General features: G+C 34.0%; 2 protein-coding genes and 1 long non-coding RNA gene across 3 annotated transcripts; 2 read left to right on the forward strand and 1 right to left on the reverse strand.

The window, feature by feature from the left end:
* Positions 1 to 770: 770 nt before the first annotated feature.
* On the reverse strand, positions 771 to 1,752 carry Grx5 (Glutaredoxin 5). The gene is made up of 2 exons (XM_075296746.1): positions 1,363 to 1,752; positions 771 to 1,068 (listed from the first exon to the last, which is right to left on the reverse strand). The coding sequence occupies exons 1-2, from the start codon at positions 1,649 to 1,651 to the stop codon at positions 890 to 892; spliced, it is 468 nt and encodes a 155-aa protein (XP_075152861.1). The 5' UTR covers positions 1,652 to 1,752; the 3' UTR covers positions 771 to 889.
* Positions 1,753 to 2,122: 370 nt separating this feature from the next.
* Positions 2,123 to 3,066, forward strand: LOC142224303 (uncharacterized). Its single transcript, XR_012719113.1, has 2 exons — positions 2,123 to 2,543; positions 2,609 to 3,066. It is a non-coding gene; the product is annotated as an uncharacterized LOC142224303 (long non-coding RNA).
* A 694-nt stretch (positions 3,067 to 3,760) lies between these two features.
* Grip71 (WD repeat-containing protein Grip71) lies at positions 3,761 to 8,800 on the forward strand. The gene is made up of 4 exons (XM_075296747.1): positions 3,761 to 4,044; positions 4,111 to 4,269; positions 6,802 to 6,940; positions 7,222 to 8,800. The coding sequence occupies exons 1-4, from the start codon at positions 3,852 to 3,854 to the stop codon at positions 8,588 to 8,590; spliced, it is 1,860 nt and encodes a 619-aa protein (XP_075152862.1). The 5' UTR covers positions 3,761 to 3,851; the 3' UTR covers positions 8,591 to 8,800.
* The last annotated feature ends 3,924 nt before the right edge of the window (positions 8,801 to 12,724 follow it).

Consider the following 12,724-nt stretch of genomic DNA (forward strand, 5'->3'; position numbering starts at 1 on the left):
CAAAGTCACATAGAAAACTAATATTACTAAAAGTAAACTAGCACCTACCATTGGTAAATAACAGCCGACATTAAACATATTCATTCAAACTAGTCAGTAGCAAGTTCCTAAATTGATTCTCAGGAAGCCCAAAATCCCTTGCTGCTACAGGAAGATTGTTCCAAACCCTAGTAGTAGTAACAATAAACCCCCTCTCAAAAGAGAACAATTTATTCGTGGTAAAATTTTCTGTGGATTTCTCACCGATCTGGAAAAAACAAATCCCTGAAGAAGTTCATGTAACAAACCCTTTCTTTTCATCCTATGGAAAAACATTAATCTCCGTGACAAAACGTAAGTTTCAAATGAAGAACCAAGAAAATCAATTACCTTATGTCACATGTTCAAAAATTCGCAACTCAAAAACATAACGCACTACCCTGTTCAGTATCAGAGCAATCTTAGACCTATTATATTGAAACGTACAAGATACCACCTCGATACAATAGTTAATCTGAGACATCAGCAAAGCATGGGCCACTATACGCTTGACACGCTCAGTCAAGTATATACCACAATTGTATAATTTCCTTAGTCCCTAAGTCAATTCCAGTTCTGAGAGAACATCCAATAACTTGCCAGCGGTAACTAATTTCCCTTGATTATATCTGGAGATATTCCAGAAAGTTCAATTTAGATTAATAGTCTTTTGTGATAGCCCTTAGCTTATTTATAGTGATTTTCTTTTTTTTTTTTGGTGTTATAAAATTTGTTACATTAAGATAATACAATTTCAAAAAATAAAATCAACAGTTTATTTTAAAGAAATTTCTAAATATAAAGCATAGATATTAAATCAAAACATTCAATAATTTTAATAGCTAAGTAAACAAAAATTCATTCTTGTTGTTTATTTCTTAGGATCTTCTTTGACATCCTTTAAAAGTTCTGACTCAATACCAACTTTTTTCAATTCTTCTATTAAGTCGCCGCTTTGGTGCATTTGCAGCATAATATCGCAACCACCTACAAACTCACCATTGATGAAAACCTGAGGTATCGTGGGCCAGTCGGAAAATTCTTTAATTTCTGTAAGGTAAGTTTTTTTCAAAATAATTAGTTTGTCGTGCCTTTAAAAAATGTAGAAAAATGAAAATGGGAATGGTCTAAATAACAAGGTTACCCCATGATTCAATGCCTGAATATGGAAAGCCCAAATAAACGAAATAGCAAGTGTTGGTGCTATTGCAACCAACATTTAAACATTATTTTTATTACAAATTGTAAATACATCACCTTAATATTTGGCCGATTTGATTTGTTTTACTACTGAGGTAACATTATTAATTGGACTTTTGAAATAAAAAAAATCAACAAACTTACTCTCTCTTAACTCATCACTTTGCAATACATCATGTGCATCATATTGGACTCCATGCATACGTAAGATCTGAACAACGGCATTGCTAAAACCACAGCGTGGAGCTTCTGGATTGCCTTTCATGAAGACTACCACTTTGTTAGTGTTGACCAATTTTTGTAGAACGTCCTTTGTGAATGTCTGTGGTGGTGCATTACCTTCCGCTGAGAAGAATCTTGTTGTTTGTGTGAATACAACAGGAGCTCGATATATAGCATTGGGTCTTAAAAATTGTCTCATAAGTCCAGCCATTTTTCTAAATACCGGAAAATTTGTATTTCGATGAAATGCTACACACGTAACTTTGGATTAAAATATAACCATTGACAGCTGTTTGTGGAACGTGTGAAATTGAAATGACTGTGCATGTGAAAGAACTCAGAGAAGGGAGTATTTGTAGTAATTCACAAAACCGCAATGACGACCCAATAAACATGGATGAGCGTTTTTCAAATGCAACAAGTATTCAGTTTGAGGATAAATATACGGAGTAGTTTTATATTAATGTGTTTTATTTTTATTTTTTATTGTTTCTTATTTTTAATTTTTTAAATTAATAATTAATTAAAAATATATTTTTTATATATTTTTTCGTAATTTTAATATTTTTTTTCGTAATTTTTATAATTTTTTGTTGTTAATTGTTTTAATTATTGTGTATCTGTTTGTTTAAAATTCTGTTAGTCAGTTATTAATACTATTTATTTTCCTTTTTTTTTTGTTTTCAAGCTCATAATTTTTATAATTTGTAATTGTTGCTATGTTTTTGTAGATTTGGAATCCGTATATGGCCTTACGGCTTGGATTCGTCAAGAGAATAAATAAATAAATATAATTTTCAACATAAATTCAACTGGACTTGAAACAGGCGTTGAAGATAGTATGAGAAAACTTTGACAAAACGCTACCCTGAAATGCAAGAAAAAAAATAACTGAATTTACTTCAAATAGTTTATAATTATATGTAAGTGAAAATAAAAAATGATAATAAAAAATGAAATAAAACTTTAAGAATGTCACTAAATGTATATCTTTGCCGAAAACTAAAATATTGATTCTACGTTCTTGAAAACATTAAAAAGCTGACCGATGAAAAAATGTTGGACAATTAACTGGAACTGCTTCAAATAGTTTATAATAATTGGTAAGCCAATATGAAAAATTAAATCAACAATTTAGAGAAGTCACTAAACTTAAATCTCTTTGCAGAAAACTAAAATCTTTGGAAACTACATTCTTGCAAACATTAAGAAGCTGAGCGATGAAAATGAGTGGCTTATCGACAAGAAAAAGTTCAACCAATTAAAATTGTTAAAGACTTGATACTTTTCCATACCAACACCTTCTGGATGAAAATGTGTATCACATCGACAGTTTAATTCACATTCTATTATCAGTTTAAAATGGATATTTTGTGAATTCCTTCTGCTGGCAATCTATTAAAATTGACCGCATATTAATTTTAATGAGGTTTTATGATAACAACAGGAAGGAAATCGAATTATCTATGCAAAAGTGTTTAAAATAATGTTTAGTTATTTAATGTTTTGTTTTTATTTCTTGATATGTGTAATAAGATTATTATTTTTCATATAGTATTGTAGTGTAGTGTATTATTATATATTTTATTTCGACGAAAATTAATAAATTATACAATATGCATAGAATTTTGGCTTTGACTTTCAATTCGAAGTGGGATATCATTTATACAAATTTTTGTTGAAAAGTATTTGCAACATGTAAATTTTTAATTTGACTCGCATCGAAAATTGTTTGAGAAATTATTGAGTAACGATGCATTTCAATTTAAGGATAGCACTTGAAAAATTATTGCTAATGTGTGGAATTTCACTGTTGAGGGTAATGTCTGTTTTTTCAACAATATTTCAATTGGAATATTACCCTAATCCTTTGCAAAAATGTTTGAAAAATTGTTGAAATTTAGCAGTTTTTAAAAGTTTGTGTTTATTGGGGTTAGTTTCGTATTTATGTTGTATTTTTTTCTTTCTTTTCTTTTTTCACACAAACCGTAAATCATCATTCATCTGCTAATTGCTGTTATATTATGGATTTCTCCTAATTTATGTATTACAAGACTCTGTGTCTAACCCAGAGAATGAAGACTACCCATGTTTGTCCTGCCCCGGGGTTTCGGGACGGGATTTATCCCGGGTGACAGCCTTATTTCGTATGTATTTCGCATTAACCTTTGATGAATATTTGAAATCAACTTTCATTCACAACTGCAATTTCAAATGCCTTTGAGGTCAAATCTTTTCTTAGTAGTAATATCATTGGCTAGAGATTATTTCAATTCCACATCATTCCTCGTTGGTTGTCAAATATTTGGCGTCCAATTGGAATAATTTCAAACAATTGTCAAATAACTTCAGTGCTCGCTGCTCGGCATCAATAATTTGCTCCGAAAAATTATTAATTACATTAGAGCACAATGTTCCTGGTATCAACGGCAAAGACCACAATTCTATCTGACTTCAATGATCTGGAAACAAAGTCTACATATCAACATGCAAATGGCGAGTCAACAGATTTCCAATTCTATGCTCAACAAAGGATATTTGTTGAGGTCAATAAAAAATCCGGTTTGGAAGTCATGAGGGTGAAAGAAAAAGATAAAGGTCAAAGTATGTAAAGTAGTCCCGGTCTTTACTATCAATTAACTATCAATTTTCCATATTTTCCTTTGGTAGCAATGAATTTACAACGAGTAAGGAAATTAAACATCGATAATGTGTATTGCGTTGCCTGTGCCAAACAATCAATGGAAGAGATGGCCGTGGGTCTATCTAATGGTCATGTAAAATTGTACAATTATGCTAAGACGGAGTATGTCCATAAATTCAATGCTGGTAAGTTTTTCCATTTGCAGGAGTTCCATAACAGTAGTTCATGAATATTTGTCTCTAGCTAACAATACAAAACATGAAATGGTCAAAAGGGGGTTTTAACATATCATAGGCCCTACAGGAGTTCAACACTAGCTTATGTTGGAGTAGGATGTTTTGAATGGACAAACCATTTTAGATCGTCCAAACATCGGCAAAAATATGAGAAAGCATATTGGAGTAGGTATAGAGAATTATTCAATATAATGGAATCGGAAAAGCCGGATTCCATCATTAAATCTTCACAAGCCTCCTTGAAAACACCATGTCCCAGTAGAGCTTCGCAGGAAACTCGAATAGTAATAGCACGAACTGAGAAGAACCGATTTTTCCGATTGAGAGCTTGTTCCAGACTTCTGTGTTTAGAAATTTGCAGGCATTTGCTCACATCCAAAGAATTTATTGAGACATGGAAGATCGATGATATCTGTACAGGACATGGGAAACAAATGTTCCAACAAATCCAGTTAGCTTTGGAAAAATAAATTTTACTAGGATAAAAAATGAACTAATTTTTAGGAAGTTTTAGAAGATTTTTGAACGTGGAATGAATACAAAATAAAAAAATGTACATGTCTTTACGTGGTCTTAAAATTGTATTTGATAATGGCGAAACTAATAGCTTTTTTTTTGGCACGAAAACATCTACTTTAGGTGCCCTAAAATTGTATTTGATGATGGCGAAAATACATCGCTTTCATTGGGCGTGAAACTATAAATTTTAATTTTGTTCAATTGTTTTTCTCGGGGCGGGAATTTGGACGTTGGGTTCGTTCGGGAAAAAAAATGCAAAATCTGCCATACAGATATGCGCTCCGCCAAAGAATCTCATTAAAAAGAAATTTGAAACAATGACTCCGTTTTAATAAGCAGAACAAATAGACTCCCAGACAAGTTGGTTTTGGTGTCCACACAGAAGACCAAAAATTTTCCGTCGCCAGACTATTTGGAATATTTCCGATACATACGGCAGCTGCATCATGTTTTAATGAATATTACCTTACGGATATTAATCTATTAGGTTCAGAGTAAAGTACCTGGGACCTACAAATCAGACTAGAATTTACTCTACATTATTGGAAATGAATTAACAGTATGGTCACACAAGGCAAATATTATACAGAAATCAAAAAAGAATTCGTCACCACAGTAAAACCAGCAAACATTTTTAGTCACGATAAGAGCGACTTCCAAAACCTGGAGAATTATCTTGGAAAAAGTTTCACACTCATTTTGGTCAAATATTTGCCTAGTGTGATCCATTGCCGTATCTAGACATTTCTAACCAGGGGGCCTATAGCCTATCTATACTACAGTAACAATATAAAATGGAAAATCATATATAGGTTTCCACATTCTAGGTGGGGTTAATTTTTTTCTGGAGGGGGCTAAGCCCTCCCCCCAGAGGCCTTACTACGCTTATGGTGTGACCACATCCTAAGTACACGGTTGCCACTCGAGCTACAAATAATCAACTAAAATTTGGATAATACTTTACCACAAAACTACCAAAAAATCTTATTTTGTCAAAATTTTATTTCTATAGAAAAATTTGTCGCAATTTTGTTTCTATAGATAATTTTGTCAAAATTTTATTTCTATAGAAAATTATGTCAAAATTTTATTTCTATAGATATTTTGTCAAAATTTTATTTCTATAGAAAATTTTGTCAAAATTTTATTTCTGTAGAAAAGTTTGTCAAAATATTATATCTATCGAAAATATTATTTCTATAGAAAAATTTGTCAACATTTTATTTCTATAGACAATTTTTTCAAAATTTTATTTCTATAGAAAATTTTATCAAAATGTTATTTCTATAGAAAATTTTGTCAAAATTTTATTTGTATAGAAAATTTTGTCAAAATTTTATTTCTATTGAAAATTTTGTCAAAATTTTATTTCTATAGAAAATTCTGTCAAAATTTTATTTCTATAGAAAATTTTGTCAAAAATTTATTTCTATAGAAACGTCAAAATTTTATTTCTATAGAAAATTTTTAACAATTTTATTTCTATAGAAAATTTTGTCGAAATTTTATTTCTATAGAAAATTTTGTCGAAATTTTATTTCTATAGAAAATTCTGTCAAAATTTTATTTCTATAGAAAATTTTGTCAAAAATTTATTTCTATAGAAGATTTTGTAAAAATTTTATTTCTATAAAAAAATTTTCTAAAAATTTTATTTCCATAGAAAATTTTCTCAAAATTTTATTCCTGTAGAAAATGTCAAAATTTTATTCCTGTAGAAAATCTTGTCAAAATTTTATTCCTATAGAAAATGTTGTCAACATTTTATTTCTATAGAAAATTTTGTCAACGTTTTATTTCTATAGAAAATTTTCTCAAAAGTTTCTTTCTATTCTATTTTTACACCGACTTTCAAAACACATTTTTTATGACTACTACCATTGTAACCTATTATTGTGCATTTTGAAATAAAATAAATTATCAATGCATACTAATTTGTTTATTGTATTTGTTTCTTTTCAGATTCGAATAGAAATTCTGTTCTCTATTTAGATTATAATGCATCGGATGAGTATATTGCATCGGTATTTGAAAATGGATCAATTAATATATACGGTATTAGAACTAAAACTAAAATTGATACCTTTAACATTGATAGCAAGTAAGTTTTAAATTAATTTTGTTATACAAATTTTTATTTTATTAATGTCGTGGAAATCAATTATTCATAACTCTTTCATAACGCCTTTCGAGAGTAACAATAAACTTTTTGGAACTTTTATACATTTTCCGATAAACTTACAATAATTTCCCACATATACCCCAATAAAAAAGCAGTATGTGGGTGGCCAGTAATTTTTTCTATGTTAAGTTCCTATTGGACCATCCACATAATAAAGTATTTAATTCTTTATTTAATTTAAATTGCCATTGATTTTGCAGTTCAACACTAGCACGCTTTCATCCGACCAAACGTTTCCAATTGTCTATAGCTTCATACAAAGGAGCGGTTACCATATATGATGTTTATGCCAAACGTAAAGTATTTCATGCTGCTGATGCCCATGGTGCCCAATGTCGTGATTTATGCATGTCACCCGCTAATCCTGATACTCTTATCAGTGTGGGTTACGATTGTACCATAAATATTTTCGATACTCGTCGTAAAGTGAAACCAGTGCAAATTTCCTATTGTCATCCTTTGTCCACTGTGGCCGCTAGTGAATGTGGAAACTATATGTGTGTGGGAAATCTAAAAGGAGAGTTGACAACCTATGACATGAGAAATACAAAAATGTTTTTGTCTTCGAAAAAGGTACACGATGTGGGCGTAACAAGGGTGGCATTTGTACCCCTACCAAGTGAGAACTCAAGCCAAAGTTTTTCCAGCACTGGTGTGGGAGAAACGTCTGCTATCACACCGAGTGGAGTTGTTGGAAATAAATCAATTGTTCAAGGTGTTGCAGAAACTACACGCTCTCATCGCGATTCATTTTGTGATTTTCTAGACTTTCATGCCAATCGAGGACAAGAGAAAATTTCACCACGTTTTGTTCCACGACGTGATAGTTTCGATTGGGAATCTTTATCGCGTAAGCCTATATCGGATGATAGCCGCCTTTCTCTTATGGGCAAAGGAAATGGTATTGGAGGCCCCAATATATCAGCAATACAAAGCGATTCATTTGATGCTCGGGCAAATACATCCGATTTCTTGAAAGTGCCATTGAATCGCAGTAGATCTCCATTATCACCAGCTGGAAAATTATCACAAATAAAAGAGGAAGAAAGAAATGCCCAAGACTCAGGACAAGATACTACTGGGGAGTCATCTGATAAGGAAAATCCTCAAAATGAGATAAATTTTGCAACTGCGCGCCTTAAGCCTTTACCAGTAAATTTCAACAGCACACCAAATCGTACATCTATGGGTGGAATATTGACTTCATCTAACCAACGCTTGGCTGCCTCCAATATAGTGCCAACCATTCGTCACCAAGGATCTACAACTACCAACGTCAATACAAACGATTCCGGTGTACAACATGCCATTAATGAATTGAGAACTGAGATGTTAGAACGTTTCAAACAATTGGAATTTGAAATGAAACTACAAAGCGAAACCAATAAATGGCAAATATTTACACAAAATTTCAATTTATGGAATCAACGTTCTGACCTAATCGAAGATATTCGTGATAGTTTAGGAGTTCTGCTACAAACGGATCCCTTTGTGAATGAGTTTTTACGATTGAAGGAAGAGAATGAGCTGTTACGTCACCAATTGCAAATGGCAAAGGAGAAGGAATAATTTTTGGAGCCCAGTATGGAGTGTATTTGATTTTTTGTTTTCATTATTGTTCAAGTATTTATTGAAAATTTACCATATATATCAATAATTATTTTTTTCATATTTTCAACATTTAACGTCCATGCATATTTGATGCTTGGCTCTATTGTTAGTATTTATTCGAAATTGTTTATAATAATAAGATTTAAATAAAAATGATAAATATATTAAGACTTTTCTTTCTTTACAAGCAGTTCGCCCAGTACTATTAAGGATCTTATTAACGTCAGTGGAAAGTTAAATAAAAATTAAAGGAAGGGTCATTTAAATTTCCACCATGACTATTGACCAGAATCTCTTTAAATTCACTAAAATCCCTTACTGCTACAGGAAGGATAAGTCAAATGTATCGCTTCATACCCGCTGACGAGCGCGATGAACGCCGTCGTGCTAACCCTTCTGATCCTAGAATCAGGTAACTGAATCTAGAGATCAGTAAGATAGTCGACGAGCACAAGCGGAACACTTGGTTAGAGCACCTGAAGCAATGTAATTTAGGCAGAGGAACGGGTAAGTTGTGGTCAAAAGTCAAAGCCCTCTCGAAGCCCACCACAAGGGATGATGGGATTGCAGTCACCTTTGGTGGTGTGACGGTGACTGATCCAAAGAGATGCGCAAGATTTTTCAACCGACAGTTTGTCGAGCGTCCCGAGAGTGATAGATCGAAAAAGTAAGCCACTCGTCGCATTCGTGGTTTCCGAGCCGTTGATACATCACAATTTAGCATAGCCGAAGTTACCAATGTCATCAACAGCGCGAAACCATCTGAGGCGCTGGGCTCCGACAGAATCTCTATGCTAATGCTGAAGCATCTGGTAACGCTGGGAGTTGAGTATTTGACCGGACTCCCTAATTTGTCCATGGAATCACATACTAACAGGTTGGCTGATAAGTCCCCGGTCTAACAAAGAAAAACACATTTTTTTTTTGTCAAAATTCGTTTTTATTATTCAACATAGTTCCCTTCAAGAGCGATACAACGATTATAACGACCTTCCATTTTTTCGATACCATTTTGGTAGTACTCCTTCGGTTTTGCCTCAAAATAGGCCTAAATTTCGGCGATCACCTCTTCATTGCAGCCAAATTTTTTTCCCGCGAGCATCTTTTTGAGGTCTAGGAACAAGAAAAAGTCGCTAGGGCCAGATCTGGAGAATACGGTGGGTTGGGAAGCAATTCGAAGCCCAATTCATGAATTTTTGCCATCGTTCTCAAAGACTTGTGACACGGTGCGTTGTCTTGGTGGAACAACACTTTTTTCTTCTTAATATGGGGCCGTTTTGCCGCGATTTCGACCCTCAAACGCTCCAATAACGTCATATAATAGTCACTGTTGATGGTTTTCCCTTCTCAAGATAATTGATAAAAATTATTCCATGCGCATCCCAAAAAACAGAGGCCATTACTTTGCCAGCGTACTTTTGAGTCTTTCCACGCTTCGGAGACGGTTCACCGGTCGTGTCCACTCAGCCGACTGTCGATTGGACTCAGGAGTGTAGTGATGGAGCCAAGTTTCATCCATTGTCACATATCGACGGAAAAACTCGGGGTGTATTACGAGTTAACAGCTGCAAACTCCGCTCAGAATTATCAAAACGTTGTTGTTTTTGGTCAAATGTGAGCTCGCGCGGCACCCATTTTGCAAAGAGCTTCCGCATATCCAAATATTGATGAATGATATGACCAACACGTTCCTTTGATATCTTCAAAGCCTCTGCTATCTCGATCAACTTCATTGTGCGGTCATTAAAAATCATTTTGTGGATTTTGTTGATGTTTTCGTCGGTAACCACCTCTTTCGGGCGTCCACTGCGTTCACCATCCTCCGTGCTCATTTCACCACGCTTGAATTTTGCATACCAATCAATTATTGTTGATTTCCCTGGGGCAGAGCCCGGAAACTCATTATCAAGCCAAGTTTTTGCTTCCACCGTATTTTTTTTCCTTCAGAAAACAGTATTTTATCAAAACACGAAATTTCTTTTTTAAAATTTTTTTCCCAATAACAAAAGTTGGTTCACAAAAGACGCTCTATCTCACAAACTATTTGACTTCCAGACGTCAAATTTTGACACGAATCATTTGAATGTTGGTACTATATAAAAATACTAGCGACGCCATCTATGTGTCAGATCGGGGACTTATCAGCCAACCTGTTATAGCCGATGGGTAGGATGATTCCACTACTGAAGCCAGGCAAAGACTCGAGTAAAGGTGAATCGTAGAGACCGATATCCCTTCTCTCGTCAGTAGCCAAGACACTTGAGGCACTACTCCTCCCCAACCTTGTGGAGAATTTTCCAGCCGCTAACCATCAACATGGATTCCGTAAAGTACATAGCACGTCGACTGCTTTGCATGCCATTTCAGCATTCATTAGAGGACTCTACCAGCCCAAGCCGTGTCATAGGACGGTCCTCATGGCGTTTGACCTATCGAGAGCATTCGATACGGTCAACCATGCCAGACACTTCGAGGACATCGATAATACGTCTCTACCGGCAGGACTGAACCCCTTCTGACGGCGTCGAGATTGTCTCATATGCGGACGATTGTGCAATCATGGCATCCGGGCCCTTTGTTGATGATATATACGATCGATTGAACGTCCACCTCGCTAATCTTACTAGTTATTTCACTGCTAGAAACCTGAGGATATCCCCCTTCAAATCCTCAGCACACTATTCACTACACAGAAAAAAATCACCAAAATATTTCCAATTAAAAAGTTGAAAATTTTCTCAATTAATATGTTAATTGATACAAATAACTATTTAATCAAGATAGAAGCATTAACTTAATTTAGTCAATGATTGGAAATTTTTAATTAAAAATTAATTGATACAAATAACTTTTTAATCAAACTCGGAAGACTAAGACATTCGACAGCCTTTTTAGGTCGTCTGCTCATGCCACTGCACTGCAAAAGAGAGCCTCTCGATCAAGCAGGATATCAAATAGGTCTAAACAGGATTCATGAGGATGCTGTAGCTGAAGCGGTGAGTAGCTACAATGTTAATCCTTTTCTCGGAGCTCGACCACCGCCCGTAGCACCGGGGGAGAGAGAGACCTCCCAACGCAGACCAAAGTTAAGACAGACCAACTATGATCCGACAAGTGCAGCTGCCTCAATTCCTACCTATCAGTGATTGATATCAGCGTAGCTGACGTGTGTCCCATCTGTAACCGAAGGCCACGTGATACTTATCACTTTTTCGATTCAGGAAAATGGAATAAAAATTGCGGTGTCTAAAAGCTCTAGAATTCAAATCGAGAGATCGGTCTATATGGGGGTATATCAAAATATGGACCGATATGCATCATATTTGGCGTATTATGTGTGGACTCAAAATATCTCATTTGATTTTGAATTTCAGGAAAATCGAACAAAATTGCAAGAAGCCCAAGAAGTAAATTCGAGAGATGGGGCTATACGGAGGAGAAATCAAAACGTGGACCGAAGCACACCATATTCGTCACACTTATTTATGTACCCGAAATACCTATAGATTTTGAAATTTAGGCAAATCGGAAAAAAATTGGTATGTCTAGACGCTCAAGGCCCCAAATCGGGGTTCGGTTTGTATGGGGTTATATCAAAATCTGGGGCGAAATAGCCCATCTTCGAACTTGACCTGCCTGCAGTCAAAAGACGAGTTTATGCAATATTGCAGCACCATAGCTTTATCTTTGAAGACTGTAGAGTGATTGCGACAGACACAACCAGACAGACGGTCATCGTAATATCTCCTGAGAATTTGTCACTGGTCAAGAATATATATATATATATATATATATATATATATATATATATATATATATATATATATATATATATATATATATATATATATATATATATATATATATATATATATATATATATATATATATATATATATATATATATATATATATATATATATATATATATATATATATATATATATATATATATATATATATATATATATATATATAACCATCTGTAACCGAAGGCCACGTGATACTTATCACTTTTTCGATTCAGGAAAATGGAATAAAAATTGCGGTGTCTAAAAGCTCTAGAATTCAAATCGAGAGATCGGTCTATAT

This window comes from Haematobia irritans, chromosome 2, assembly GCF_050003625.1.
Source record: "Haematobia irritans isolate KBUSLIRL chromosome 2, ASM5000362v1, whole genome shotgun sequence".
NCBI classification, from domain to species: domain Eukaryota; kingdom Metazoa; phylum Arthropoda; class Insecta; order Diptera; family Muscidae; genus Haematobia; species Haematobia irritans.

Bases quoted from the DNA above. Each gene is read 5' to 3' on its own strand.
- Grip71 (XM_075296747.1), top strand. From the start codon at position 3,852: ATGTTCCTGGTATCAACGGCAAAGACCACAATTCTATCTGACTTCAAT. The intron at 4,045-4,110 runs GTATGTAAAGTA...TTCCTTTGGTAG, and splicing joins AGAAAAAGATAAAGGTCAAA to CAATGAATTTACAACGAGTA. The intron at 6,941-7,221 runs GTAAGTTTTAAA...TTGATTTTGCAG, and splicing joins ACCTTTAACATTGATAGCAA to TTCAACACTAGCACGCTTTC.
- Grx5 (XM_075296746.1), bottom strand. From the start codon at position 1,651: ATGGCTGGACTTATGAGACAATTTTTAAGACCCAATGCTATATATCGA. The intron at 1,069-1,362 runs GTAAGTTTGTTG...CTTACCTTACAG, and splicing joins AAGTGATGAGTTAAGAGAGA to AAATTAAAGAATTTTCCGAC.